The sequence below is a fragment of the Aplidium turbinatum genome, chromosome 2, assembly GCF_918807975.1.
Source record: "Aplidium turbinatum chromosome 2, kaAplTurb1.1, whole genome shotgun sequence".
NCBI lineage: Eukaryota > Metazoa > Chordata > Ascidiacea > Aplousobranchia > Polyclinidae > Aplidium > Aplidium turbinatum.
Window position 1 is genome coordinate 31,028,225 of NC_137473.1, and position 15,093 is coordinate 31,043,317.

Consider the following 15,093-nt stretch of genomic DNA (forward strand, 5'->3'; position numbering starts at 1 on the left):
TGTTCAGCCGATTCCCGTCAAGTATATTACAAGCCGATATTCTGAAGGCTACGTCAACGCCTTGAAATCATGCCTCTGAGTCTATCAAAACTGGTATTAATAGGCTACGGCCCGCCAAGACCATGTAAAGTTTGGCTTTGGCTCGCTGTTAGAAAAAGGTTGCCGACCCCTGGTTTACACATTGCGTTTTCATAATTGCCTTTCGTGACAACGGCAAAATTTTCCATTTTGGGGCGGATTTGGTTAAAAAAATTTACAAAATTGTTGAATTGCTCTATAGCGCTGTACAAAATGTGGCGATGCAGCCTACACACAAATAAAAAGGCAACAATACACACACAGTTATAATACCACCTGGGAGTAATAATATGCAGCATTATACAGTACCGGTACGTGCATATGTAATAATATCACTGTTCTAACCATGAGAGCATAGAGAATAATTATATTGATTGATAGATTACTCCACCAGTCACACGTAACCACATCCACACGTGCTGCACATCAATAATGGACTCAACAGAAAAGTTTAACGACTGGATTTCATCATTGAGCTACCAAAGATAATCAAACTACTGTGTATCAAACGAGTGAAGACCTTTTTTTGGAACTCCCTCTCTGATTTGCTGTTTTCGCTAATTTTTTCAAAGAAATTTGGCTTTCAAAAGTGGGTGGGCCAGGGCCACCCAGAAAATAAAGTAGGTGGTCTCAGGCCCACGCGGTTCCTCCATCCCTGGTGACAATGGACTAGTAGACCGTATGGTCGTCTTGTTGTCTCCCTGTCGGTATGGGAACTTGTGCATATTTCAAACATGTACTGTACCTATGTTCCTGACAAATAAAACATTGATTGATAGAATGAAAGGTCTCGCGACCCACTATTTTACCTGACTAGCCTAACTCAGCCAAAAAAAATCATGAATCGAGTTTATTTAAAAAATGTAAGTGCTACTGCTACAAGACAAACACATCCGCCCAGTTAACAAGTTGCCATTTTTACATCGCTTCAACACCGATAAACGTTATCAGGTGGGAAGCTTATACTTCGTACAAAATTCTGCAACAATACGCAAAATTACGGTAGGCCTATAGGCTAAGTCGTAATCAGTATCCTGTCTTCCACTGTAGAACTGCAAACATCACCATCAATTCCGTCAACGTTGGTAGCACACTGAAAATACAATTCGCAAAGTAAGACACATACCTAATTTTTCCAAGTGTAACTTCAAGGATGTTTGCCAGTTGTCGTATGATGACAACCTGAATCTAAGAACTGGATTATTAAAACCATAAGTGCTGCATCAACCTAAGGCAGCCTACACATCTAAGGATGATTATCTGGTAGGATAATGAAATCATAAGTTATACAACGTAGCCTACATTGTAAAACTTATTAGGCCTAGATAGGAAATATTTAATAGGCCCTTTCGGCTACCGTTAAATCACAAGGGAAAACATTTTTAGGCTAAATAGCCAGGGACTTTAACCACACCAAGTGAACTTCACTCTCGACCTACACTACTTCTTTACGGAAAGCTCCGATAGTTAAGTAGGATAAACACTGGGCTGTGCAAACCAAAAAACAACAAGATTCTGCTGCTCTCGACTTGCGCGCTTGGTTGCTTTTGAATATTTATCCTCGGATTAACAAAACATCTGATAGATTATTCCTGGCAGTTTCGCATACTTGTAGCCTAGAGGCTTTGAACCGCTTACGCAGGGCCGGTTACCGAGATTGACAGGGTGAAGTTTCCGATTGTTGCAGGGGAATTATTCCATCCACTGGGTACCGTTGAATGGAAAGGTGTCCTTTAAATGCGTTGCTCAAGCACACACCCTGAGTTGAACCAGCGACGCTTCATCTTGACGTTTCTTCATTCATGAAGTCAGGCGCTTATCCAACGAAGCTATTGTGGCGAACTTTGGTCAAACTGTCTTTTCAATAAAATCATGCAGCGTGTAAGGTTTGCAACAAAGCATGAAGTGACAGAGGCAATAGTACCAGGCAATAGGCATAGCCTATAATGCAAAACAAAAATCCTGCACCGTGAAACCTATTTGCTTTTATGCAGATCTAACGTTAGAAATTTTTAACCATAAAGAGACGTGTCTGCTGCTTACCTGCAAAAGGCAAATATATACCAGTACAACCGGCAATATAAAGAATCAAACAAAAAGAAGGACAATGCTACGGTTGCCCCAGCATGCGCTCCGATTGCTGAGATGTTAGTTAAGGAATAAAAGATCTCTTTCATTCAGCAAATCATCAGTGGTTTGATGAGTAGTCACTTGAAAATTTCAGCTTTAAAATAACTAGATTTAGACGTTTTGTAACTTTGTGCACACAAACTACTTCAAAGCTCACCTATAAAGAACACGGTAACTGGTCAATTTAAGCTTATATAGACTACTGTATAAGCCTTGTTACTCAACACAACAAACAGTTTACCAGGCTGATTTTTAATCATAAATTGATTTGGCTATCGCATATATAAAAATATATATCTTTGAAGTAGTTTGTGTGTACAAACTTACAAAACATCTAAATCTAATTATTTTAAACCTTAAATTTTCAAGTGACTACTCATCAAACAACTGATGATTCAGCATCCTCAGTATGATCATATCAAGAGCCTGTGAAGGTGAATGTGATATATATTTATGTGATCATGTCTGTGATAGCGAAATCAATTTATGATTAAAAAATTATTGGTATTTAAATTTTTTTTATCACTTGCGTCTGTACATCAAGCTTTTTTCTCTTCACTCGCAACCTTTTCATAAACAATGCAGAGTCTTTCGCATGCTGACGAGAAATATTGCTAAGGCACCTGCAGCTAATAAGGCCCGCTAATTTTCAAACCTCAATATTTTTCTAAATACTGCATAATTTTGAACGAAACTTGGAATGAGGATACTTTGGGTCTATCTAAACAACATATCTATGACACAAGTTTCTAAGTAAAAGGGGTTGTAAAATATTAAAAAAATTTAAAAAATCTCAAGCGGGCCTTATTAGATGCACGTGTTGTGAATAAGGCCCGGTTTGAATTAGCACCAAAAGTGATGGAAAAGGTGTATTTTCACTATAACCACACCACAAAACAAATTCTAATCGACAACACAGGCACATAACTAATAATTAAATACACAGAGACAACTATTCCCTCCCCGCCCCATGCTCCATTTTTTAAAAGGTGACATGGTGTTTTTAGACATGGTAGGGATGATAAAGTATTTTGATTCTGAAATTATGATATTTCCATTGCAATAACAAATTGTATTAATGGTGTAACAAGAATTGTTTAGGTCACTCAAGTCTTTAACCCTCACTTTCTTAACCAGGGGTGCACAATAGGGTGGAGTGAAAAAACTTTTTATAAAATTTTTATTAGCTTGGGGTTGGAAAACTTGCAAATTACTACTAAAACTAGTTGTGCAAAATTAGAATGTAATCTGACGAGAGCTTGATCTGCCACCAGCCACTTGAAAATTTACCATTGGGCCATTCGGTGTGAATTCACACAGTCAAGAAATTCAACCTCTTCAATTTTTCTTAAATTTTACACACCTTTTCATTATCTTATATGATGAACACCTGCAAATTTTGAGTAAAATTTATTGAGAAACACGAGAGTTATAAAGCATTTAGTTTGGGGGGGTCTGCCGAGGGGGCACAATTTTTTTATTTTTGGCCATGTTTGAGGTCCTATTACTGCTTAAGTAAATTAGGCAAGAACCTAATTTTTTTACAGGTGATAGTACTGCTGACAAGTATTGAAAACACAACACCGTTCACATTGTCACTCTAAAAGGTCAGACGTCAAAGACATCCAAATGTGGCCCTTTCCAGCTCTCGGCTAAAATTTTCTAAAATGTTAAAACCGTGCCAAGACCCTATTTTTGATTAGTTTTGGCTGAAATTTAGTAGAAATGTTGTTTACAGGATTTTCTATGAACTGAGAAAATTTCAGTACAAAATATTAAAGAGGTTGGGAAGTATTTAATGTGAAACATGGGTCAAAATTACAAAAAGCAAAAAAGAGGTCCTTTTAATATCCCGATTACCCATGACCCCAGTAAAAATTTACCCTGAAATTTCATAGAGAATCCTGTAAACAAAATTTCTACTAAATTTCAGCCAAAACCAATCAAAAATAAAGTCTTAGCAAAGTTTTAAAATTTTGGAAAATTTTAACCGAGAGCTGGAAACGGCCACATTTGGATGTCTATGACCTTTGACCTTTTAAAGTGGGAATGTGAACGATGTTGTTTTTTCAATATTTGGCAGAATTATTATCACCTGTAAAAAAATTAGGTTCTTGCCTAATTTACTTAAGCAGTAATAGGACCTCAAACATGGCCAAAAATAAAAAAATTGTGCCCCCTCGGCAGACTCCCCCAAACTAAATGCTTTATAACTCTCGTGTTTCTCAATAAACTTCACTCAAATTTTGCAGGTGTTCATCATATAAGATAATGAAAAGGTGTGTAAAATTTAAGAAAAATTGAAGAGGTTGAATTTCTTGACTGTGTGAATTCACACGGAATGGCCCAATAGTAAATTTTCAAGTGGCTGGTGGCAGATCAAGCTCTCGTCAGAATACATTCTAATTTTGCACAATTAGTTTTAGTAGTAATTGGCAAGTTTTCCAACCCCGAGCTAATAAAAAATTTTATAAAAAGTTTTTTTCACTCCACCCTAGTGCACAACGTTACGCCAGGGGACCATGGGCCTCAATACCAAAATTAGCCTAGTCTGATCATCATTATCAGTCTTGCTTTAATTAGAAAAAAAGTTCAAATTTATTGGTTTTACTGCATCAGCATGCACATATCTTTCACATAAAATGCAAAAAAACGGAAGTCAAAGCGGTTTGTTAACTGCAGAGCAGTCTAAAATATGTGAAAATTAATACAACCACTCATTTTCAGTCCCCCCAAACTTCAACTTTCCGTAACTCAAAAAGTTCGCAACTTTAGGCTGTGAAACTTTACCAGTTAGTCTCAATTCACCATAGCAGCAATCAGAGCTTCCAATTTTGTTTAAAAGATTTGTAACAACGGAGATCCAGGGGGTGGGCCTTATTACTGGCCGGGCCTTATTAGCTGCATATGCCTTAATGAAAGTTTTGCAAAAAGACTAAGCGTCGACCTATAAAAACTCGAAGGTTGGCTCTACACTTACTTGGAAAGCAGTACATTTAAATACAACCGCAAATGTGTTTTAGGGCCATGTTTGCATTTACCTGAATGAAAACATAAGCAAGATATTAATTAACACATTTTTGAAAACACAAATTTTTAACGGATTTTTTTATTTTGGCTGCCGAGTATGAGAATTAGGCTGCCGGAAAGGAGCTCTGGTAGGCCATGCTTGGTCACTGGGAAAATAAACGCGCTTAGAGGTCTGAGACGCAAGAAACAACCAAGTCTCGTGTCATTCAGGTTGAAGTCACTCAAACCACGTCATCAAGATTTGTTCCGATGAACGACACACATGTTCAATTGTTTATGTAAAAAATATTTCAACAAAAACATAACCAATAAAAAGGATACAAAGTAGAGTTTGTGTTGCATTAAACATTGAAAATCCTGCAGCAAAGCCAAGAAATTCAATGGCAAACAAAAAGATAGTTAGAGATAAGGCAACTATCATCTCTGTCCGAAAAGCATTGAACTCATCAGTGGTGTATGACACAGGAAGACAAGCCTGTACATTTGAATCCTGAAATGGTGCAAAGAAAAAAAATCGTTGCAACAAGTTAAGCATTTTCAATGGGGTACCGTAGTATTATAATTTATAATAACAGTTGTTCGTATGCTCTTTTATAGCTTTTCTTCTCTCCCTCCTGTGTGACACTAAAAGAGAATATTTTTCCAACCCACGCAAAGCAATGTGGTGGTTCTGAATTTGACATTATTCTCTGAAGACACCATAGGACATTAAACACCACCTTACATTATCAATTTAAGATAGAGATGTACCATATTGCAACAACCTGAACTGTCCAAATCCTCTGACCTTGGATTTATTCTATCACGTCCGTTTTTTGAGCTGTGGGAACGTTCAAATATTACGTAACTCCTTCGAGGGGGAGGGGGGGTTATGCAAAGCGTTACGTTAGCGTCACATTGGAGGGAGGGGGTTCAAGCAAAACGTTACATAACGCTTTCGAGTACGGAATGGTAGTTTTTTGTGCTGAATTCGTAGTAAAAAAGCGTTACATGGGGAGGGGGGGTCAAAAATTCGGAAAAAAAGCGTTACATAATATTTGAACGTTCCCTATGATGATAACAAAATTGTTACTTTTGATAAAAGAAAAATATTTGACGTCGTCTTTATTACACATCCAGTAATTTGGATCCTTTTGCTCTGATTAGATTTTTTTTTAGTTTAGATTCGGATTCAGAACTTCCAAATTACCCTTAATCATTTACTAACACTAGAGTGATGGAGGTGTCGACATAGACACTTATAATCTGCGACATCTCAGTTTAGCATTTCTTTGTTCTCCTACCTCTATGAGAGTTTCAGTAGCTTCACGTAATTGCACAAACTTTTAATCTGTATTTACAAAATTTGTAATAGTAGTATTTTTTTTCATTACAGAATACACCTCTAACAATGGAGGTTTCGAAATCGACACCAGCTCCGTTTTTGGCAACATTGTGGCACTCAGGCTGTGCTTTTGTTTGTGCTCAAATTGTATTTTTACAAAAAGTAACAATAGATGAATCGTAACGATTTACAGTAAATTAGATTGTTACTGCAAAGTGTCTTAGAAACAGGGGAATTTAGAAAGGCACTAGACAAAAATGTGAATTGTGAATCTTCAACGCTTTGACAAATAGACGGACACTTGTCAAAATAAGTTGGAAACCTCATAAACAGCTTACCTCATGAAACTGAAAGGGTAAACTGAAAGTGTTCAATTGCCGATGAAGGTTTATAAAAGTATGTCATTTTCAGACAGATATAATTTTCTATCGTTAGACTAAAGTACTTTGATATAGGAAATGACCAACTTTATTTTTATTACATTCTACTTATAGTAAGCTTTAATAAGTTGAAAGTTTGCAAATAAAGTTAAATATTCATTACGTCATGCACGTCTAAGCGGCAGAGGATTCTGAGAACACTGGTTCGCATGAAAAAAGTTATAAGAACAACTGTGTTATCTTAATGACTTAAGCACCTAGGCATATCTAAAGAAGGGGATACAAAAGCTTTTATGACGTCTTACAATAAAAAGGCTTCTGTTTATCGTAAATAATCTCCGTGTATTGTAAAATGACAATGGGAACCAATAGTATATAATTTAATAAACCTTGTTGTGATAACCTACATTGTGCTATAACCATCAGGCTGTTTTTTTTTTCGCTGAGACTTCGGTCATTTGTCCGAAATGATTTGAAAAAATTCGGCCATTTTTATTTATTTTGGTCATTTTTAGTCATGTTTGGTAAATGACTATATATTTTTTCGGACATTTTGACCGAATTGACTATATTTTTTTTTCGGACATTTTGCTAAAAAATCGGTCAATGACCGATAAACAACCGAAAAAAAAAACCCAGCCATCAGGCATGCATATTTACTGAATGCTCATAGGGTAATTACTTGTTAATTCAACTACCTGTATACTTGCTATACACCTAGCCTACGGCAAAAGCTTTGTTCAGAAAAACAGCTTAGTGGTACCGTAACCTTTTTATCTGCCTTTCCAAACAAGTATTTTTAAAATATGCTCTGCATAACATTTGCTAACTGTCTTCTGCAGCTGACTGTACCAGCTGCACGACAAAACTTTTTGCAATTTTAAAATGAGCTGCATGTTTAACGCGATACCAACTACTGCCCTTCTAGTGTTGTGAGAATAAGCAGTCGCTATGAGCTTTCGTATCTTCTTCTTTAGATATCCCTGTTCAAGTAGAAGGAATGTAGGTAAAAATCCAGAAAAAAAATCCTTACAGAAAATATCCTGAATGGAAAATTTCTATAGTATACAGTAAATATTCTAAATGGAAAATATCCATACAGAGAATATTCATCCATCTTTGGTAGTTGACCTACAGCATCTAAAGCAGTGGTTCTCAAACTTTTTCAAAAAAATTGTTGAACGGTCCCCTTGCGATTTTTTCAACGACTCACGGTCCACCAAAAACTTAAGGCAAATTAGAGCAAAAACTGTAAATAATAATTGATTTGTTACCTGTCCTACATGCAATTAAAAATGCACACGTCAATAAAATGGGTGCACCTGCTTGGGTGTTATCAGTTCTATGTTAGGTTCCGTTTAGTTCAATATGATCTTGATATTATGCATCACATCCAATATGTTTCGAGCTAGGTATGTGATATTGAATTCTGTATCTTTGACACCACCTGCGACAAAACATTTTCCGATAGCTCAGATATTCTCCTACTCACGGTGTCGTTTGACAGAGACATTTGCTTTAGATTTTGAGCTTCAGATTCTCCCAAAACGTTTGATACAATAACTAGGCAACAAGACAAGATCAGCTGTTCTTCGATGGTGTGAGGCTTCTTGGCGATAGCTATTTTTTTGCAACTTTGTAGAAGGCCTTTAACAGTATTTTCCTTCCATTGATCACCAGTGCTATCAAATCTTGACCTAACTAAACTATTAGCTTGCCGTTTAAAAAAATCTGCGTCTTTGTTTTGATAATCTGGATGATGTGTTACCAAATGTCTTTCCAGCTTGCTAGGTTTTAGAGCAGAACACGCACTGCGGCTTTTCTTCTCCTCCAGAATGTATCACAGTGAAACCAAATAGAAGATAGGAATCATTGAATCTTAATTTTTTTCGAGGCTGAACCATTTTCACTTTTTGTACTCAAATTTAAGTTAAAAATTCAATTAGTATATCAATTTTGACTAAGGTTAAAAAAGCTAAAAGTTTGGAAAGGCATTCAATTCAAAACTTAAATCAATAAAAAATAACCAGCCTTAATCAACTTCGCCTAACTCCTTTTTAGTCAACTAAATTTCGTAATTCTGTTCTTGATCTGATAAACACGAGCGTTGTAGGAGTACGTCACCACTATGCACTCCTTGATGTTACAAGATGGAGAGATGCCAAACCAGCTTACTAAAATATAGGTAAGCTTACTATAACCAGCTATACTAAAATATATTATATAAAATATCTTTTAACTTTGGTTTGGAAAATAAGCTGTCTGAAATTTTTTACTTTCCACAAATTTTTTTTCTTCAGGATTGTGTTAATTTTTTTGGAAGGTGCTTCGCGGTCCCAGAAAATTGTCTCCCGGACCCCAAAAGGACCACGGACCCCAGTTTGAGAACCGCTGATCTAAAGGTAGGTGTATGAGATTTTACGCCCTTTATTTTTATTATTGTTCCGTAGTTGCGGTTACCACATTTTAGTCGTCGTTTGCTGCTGCGAAGCCTTCCGAAGTTTACCATGACAGAATTGTTTTGTAAGCAAGTTAGCTAATGTTTTAATGTGCAGTTTTTTTATCTGTAAATATCAGCAGCCGATTTGAGGTAGTAAGGGAATTCTTAAGTGTATAGTGAACATATTGTGCAGTAGTTTTGTTAGTGAAATCCGTGTGTGTTCGGTTTCAGTGCACTGTACAGTTAGCCTAGTTATTTTGTATTCTATTTTTCAAGACAATTAGGCTGTGAATAGTGATGAATTCTTGTGATTCAATGTGATCAGTACATGTGGAGCACATAAAAGTTTGGTAAGTGCACTGGCATGTTGAGTGGTAACCGCTTAATTCGTTGTTTTATGTATTTATGTTTGTTGTATTATTATTCCACAGTAAACCGTCCTGCAAAATCTACTGAGTGTGTCCAGTGTTGCCAGGTCGCGTTTACTCACAAAAAGAGAATCTTATCAGAACACGAGCGTCACGCTCCACGGCGCTGTGCGCGAAGCTGATACAGTAGGTTTAATCAGTAATTTTCAGTGGCCTGGAGTGCAATTGTATTGGACATTGTCTAAATGTGTATTAAAATAACAACAGCATTACAAATCAATTTTTAACGGTGATAGCGTATCCCAAATATTGTGGAAAGTTTTATTTCATGATTATAACTTAAACTTTGATCAAGAAATATGATCAGGAAACCTAAGACTGGTGGAGGGGAGCAACACCTTGCAGATTCCTGCCAGCAGAATAAACGCCGGGTCTCACCAATTAAAGAAGGAACAAACTAATCATGATGAAAAAAACCAAAACTCGATAGGCTGTTGAATCATGAAATAAAACTTATCACGATATTTTAAATGGGCTAACACAGTAAAAAAAAAAAATTTATTTCGAAATGTTGTTGATATTTCATTACACACTTAGACGATGTCTTGTACAATAGCACTCCAGAAAATTACTGATTAGGCCTACCTTCAAATGCTGTAGGCCAACTACTAAGATGGATAGGCTACTCTTTGGTATGGATATTCTTTGCATAGACATTTTCCATTCGGGATATTTTCTATATAAATATTTTCCATTCAGCATATTTTCCGCATGGATTTTTTCTTCATGCATTTTTACGGATTACCAAACAGAAGCAGCTCATCTGATAAAAATGAGGAAACAACTGTATAATTTTATGACTGCTACAATTCCCAATACATGCCGTGAATTGTTTATACATTATTAACACTAGAACAGCCAAGGTGTCGAAATCAACACTTTTAGAAATTTAGTTCACTATTTTGGGCCTTAATTGTTATTGCAACGTTTTCAAACTTTCAGTAGCTTCCCAATTATGCTTACACTTTATAGTTCAGTAATATTTTTCTAAAAAATCTTTTTATGTTATCTACAATGTGCGGATATACCTCCAACGGCCGAAGTGTAGAAATCGACACTTCATACAAATTTAATAAGATTTGTCAAGTACAAAAGATTTTCTGTGTAAAAAAAAACTAATTCAATAGTTTTCACACTTACTTATAGCGTTTCTCATGGTGATTGTCCAACGCTCGACTTGATGTGTGTTATCGCTCGGCTTGATTTTAGGTCATCGTACTGAGTTTACAGATACCTTCCACAAATCTATCAGCGATTTGCAACAGATAAGTTTATTCATATTCGAGAGCCAGTGGAAGGACTTGTTGCTAATTGCATCAACCATTACACTTTAGAATGGAGCCTGCCAATCGATGAACAGCTATTTCCAATGAAAAACATATGTCCTTTTATCGTGTTCATGCCACACAAACCAGACAAGTTTGGCATGAAATTGTGGGTGTTAGAGGTTCATTCGTAACATTCCAAATAGGTATGCATTCATTCCAAATATGTATGCAATACCGTATTGTACTTATCGTATCTTGGAGCTATTGAAAGAAAGCAGCGAAATGGAAGGCTTCTCTACGAGGATGTAGTGATGAGGATCACCACCAATTTGCACAGACAAGGCGGGTACAACGTCACAACAGTTAACTTCTTTACTAGGGTGAATCTTGCTTGTTTGCTACAGGAAAGAAATATAACCATTGTTGGAACTGTTCGAGCTAACAGTAAAGGACTGACAAAGGAGATGACCAAGGGTGGAGGAGAAAGATTTTCCAGTAAATTCTTATACAACTCAACGAACAGCTGCAATGCTGCATGCTTGTAAACTATCAGTGCAAAAAAATGCAAATGTCGTTTCCACTATGCATGACAGCCCCAGTATTGATGCAACAGAGAAAAAGAAACCCTCTGTGATCCATTTTTATAGCAAGAACAAAGAAGCAGTTGATGTGTTTGACCAAATGGCAAGAAAATGCACTACACATGCAGCAAGCAAACGATGGCCTCTTGCAGTTTGGACAAATATGCTAGATATTGCAGCCTTGAACTCTTGGATTATTTTTAGAAAACGTTCCGGCAGCAACATCAGCTGACGTGATTATATCCTCCAGCTCATTGAGAGCTTGAGAACTGCTCATGCGCTGAAACGAAAGCCGACACTGCAGAGAGAAGAGCAGGGACGACCATCTAAAAAACGCAGAAAATGTGCTGGATATTATTGCTAAAACAATACAGTTACCATTTGCCGCCACTGTCGAAAGTGGGAAGTGTGATAATGGTGACTGGAAAGTCACAGAGTGCAAAGGCTGCACAGCGTAAAGTGTTTGTTGGTTTGTTTGATTTTTTTCTGCTGAATAAGAAAACTTTGTGGTATTTTTATGATAATTTTGTCTTAGCTCTGTTAAATTTTTAGATCATTGTACAGAGTCAAGATACAGATACAGTCAAGCTTCGAACTGATCAAAATCTGATAGCCTACGTCATAATATGCGTCTAAAACCAAAAAATGAACAGCGCAAATAGGTGACAAAAGTAATAAGTGTCTCAGATAATTTTATCACTCTAAAATAAAACGAACTCTTATGGTTAATTTTGCGAAAAAATAAATTTTTTGTGAAAAGTGTTGATTTTGACACCAGCGGCCGTTGGAGGTATACTTTTTTTTCGGCCGTTCTAGTGTTAAGCAAATGAAGCCATACAACGTATGATAGACTTTGTATTTCTTCAGAAAAATGATAAACATTCATATGATTCAAAAATATTTTCTGATCCGCCAAGGGATTGGTTTGTGGAAATAGCATGATTTCTGAAGCTTGGTACCGGTAGCTAAAACAGATGAATGGTTATTCTTTTGTTAAAACACAATCTGAGTACCAACAAAAACACAATCTGATTGCAAGCAATGCATCTTGCAGCAAGAACAACAGCTAAGACACTATCAACAAAACTACAATTTTAGTTATGAGAGCTCACAATTTGTTGTAACTAAGTTTGAACTGTAACAAACCCCACATATTTGATCAAAATAACGTTTTGCAAGTAATCTAGGTTAGAATGTCGATTTTGATACTTTCTGTTGTTAATCGTATATTATACTGTAGAACTCGGTTAATCCGGATTCGGTTAATCCGGGTCTTCGCCTAATCCGGATGAAACTGGAAGTACAAATGATTTGTAATCTTTTTCTTGAGAAACGGCTTCGGATTATCCGGATTATTTAATCCGGATCTTCGCCTATTCCGGACAAAAGTTGCGCTTTCTCTATCGCTTTATCCGGATTTTCCCGACAGTTTTGCCATTTTATGCTAAAACGTAACGTGGCTTATAGCGAGAAATTTCTTATCTATTGTTCCGTTAATGTGACGCAATAAATTATTGCGGATTTCTTCTTTTCATAAACAGTAATCCCTCCTAACGCAAAATTCGTGCGCAAATGCCCAAACTCGTACTGTCACTTGAAAAGATGTCGGTGGAATTTTCGGCGGTATGTCGGTGATGTTTTTCCAATAGAAGACTTTGTTTGATTTTTTGTAAGTTTTCCAAAGAAACTCGTCTTCCGTAACTGTTTTCAAAAGTTTTGAGTGACTACAGATTATTCCGACACGCATGTCTAAAGATATAACTTTTGCCAGTGTGTTCTTGCGTTAAACGCAGAGTCTACAAATACATTCGTTTTACATGCATACTGCATTTCAAAAGAATTCTATCGCTAATATGGTGATCGCGCGTCTCGGAATTGACAGATGACCACACTAATGCGTTCAATTTCGGTGATTTTTACCGATACCCTTCTATCTAGGTAACGTCAGGCTTGATAGAACCGTCATCGGTTAATCCGGATCTTCGCCTAATCCGGATGGAATCGCTGGTCAAATCGAATCCGGATTAACCGAGTACTACTGTACCTTTCTTCCACCGCCCTACTGTTTTAAGTCAAAACTGCAGAAATTTTTTATATGTCAGGCCTGTGAATCGATTGCAACAGTTTCGTACTAAAGAGTTCGACTACTCATTTTAAAGGATAACAATATCTGTGAGCGTTTTATTACTGCAACTGAATTTAGATGCAAAGTGGAATCATTGTGTGACTGTGACACTTTGAAAAATTGAGATAATGCACCAGGGTGTCACGACGCACAGTTTGGGAACCTCTGGTTGTACAACAGATACGACAAAACTTTTCACTTTTTAAAGTTTCCGTTTTGAGAGTGCTACTGATCGTAGCAGTACAGCCTATTTATTAGTCTAACAGTTATGCAACAGATAAATAGTTTAAAATATTTATTTTAATCTTACGATAACAATCCAATTTTGTCTTGGAGCCCTGTGCTGATATTCGTCAAACTTTCTTGCCTTCTATTACATATAATATTTTTAAGGTGTTTTGGATATAGGACATAACATAGGTGGTACGTGAACACTGTAGGCTATGAAACTTCTGAATGGTATGTGAATAGAAAAAGTTTGGGAATCCCTGTCTTACTATGTTATGTTGGATAGGTTGTTTTGGGATTGTTATCTTTTACTGCACAGAAAATTGTCAAGAAAATAAAAAAACTAAACTGAAATATCTTGGCCGAAATGTTGCCAGTCCTGGCAGGTATTGAAACTGAAACTATTTTGAAAATTCCGGCCAGAATATCTTTAACTAAAGAAGCAATGAAAAATAGAAAATGTACAAAGCAATAAAAATCTACTGAACAATATCCACGGTAAATGCAATTCAAGGAATAGCAATAATTAGAGCAATCTAAGAAAATATGTTTTTACATCTTAAATTTAAGATCAGAACCTTGTTGCAGCATTTTGGCTTTGACTGACAACTTCAAATAAATATTAATGCATTTAATTATACACTTGTTTATAGTGTTCATTGTTCATGCTATGTAAAAAACCAAAAACAAACTATAACTTACCAGTGATGAAAACATTGTAATCACTATGACAAAGTGGGCAATTATGATCAGAAATCTAGCTGGAACAAGACCTTGCACTGCCCTCATTTCAGCAGGATACTGTGCAGGATACAAAAATCAAACAAATACTTTTAAAATGTTTTATATTACTTTCAACAGCTTCTATTTCATCTGTGGAAAGAAAAGGAAAAATAATCCCTGCATGATTTCAAAATAGTATACAACTTGCTAAGTTGTATTGCTATTGAAGTGTCAACAATTCATTTTAATTAATCAATCTGTTCTGCAATTAATCGTTCTTATAAAACTGCATGACATATATCATAATATACTTCAAGTTTAAACAAAAAAGTTCAAACATTTTGTGGTTAAGAACTAT

General features: G+C 36.2%; 1 protein-coding gene across 1 annotated transcript; it reads right to left on the minus strand.

The window, feature by feature from the left end:
- Window positions 1-913: 913 nt before the first annotated feature.
- Window positions 914-14,880, minus strand: LOC145765315 (transmembrane protein 107-like). The gene is made up of 4 exons (XM_082577118.1): window positions 14,715-14,880; window positions 5,560-5,728; window positions 2,122-2,218; window positions 914-1,171 (listed from the first exon to the last, which is right to left on the minus strand). Exons 1-4 carry the CDS (start codon window positions 14,799-14,801, stop codon window positions 1,105-1,107), a joined length of 420 nt encoding a protein of 139 aa, XP_082433244.1. The 5' UTR covers window positions 14,802-14,880; the 3' UTR covers window positions 914-1,104.
- Window positions 14,881-15,093: the final 213 nt, after the last annotated feature.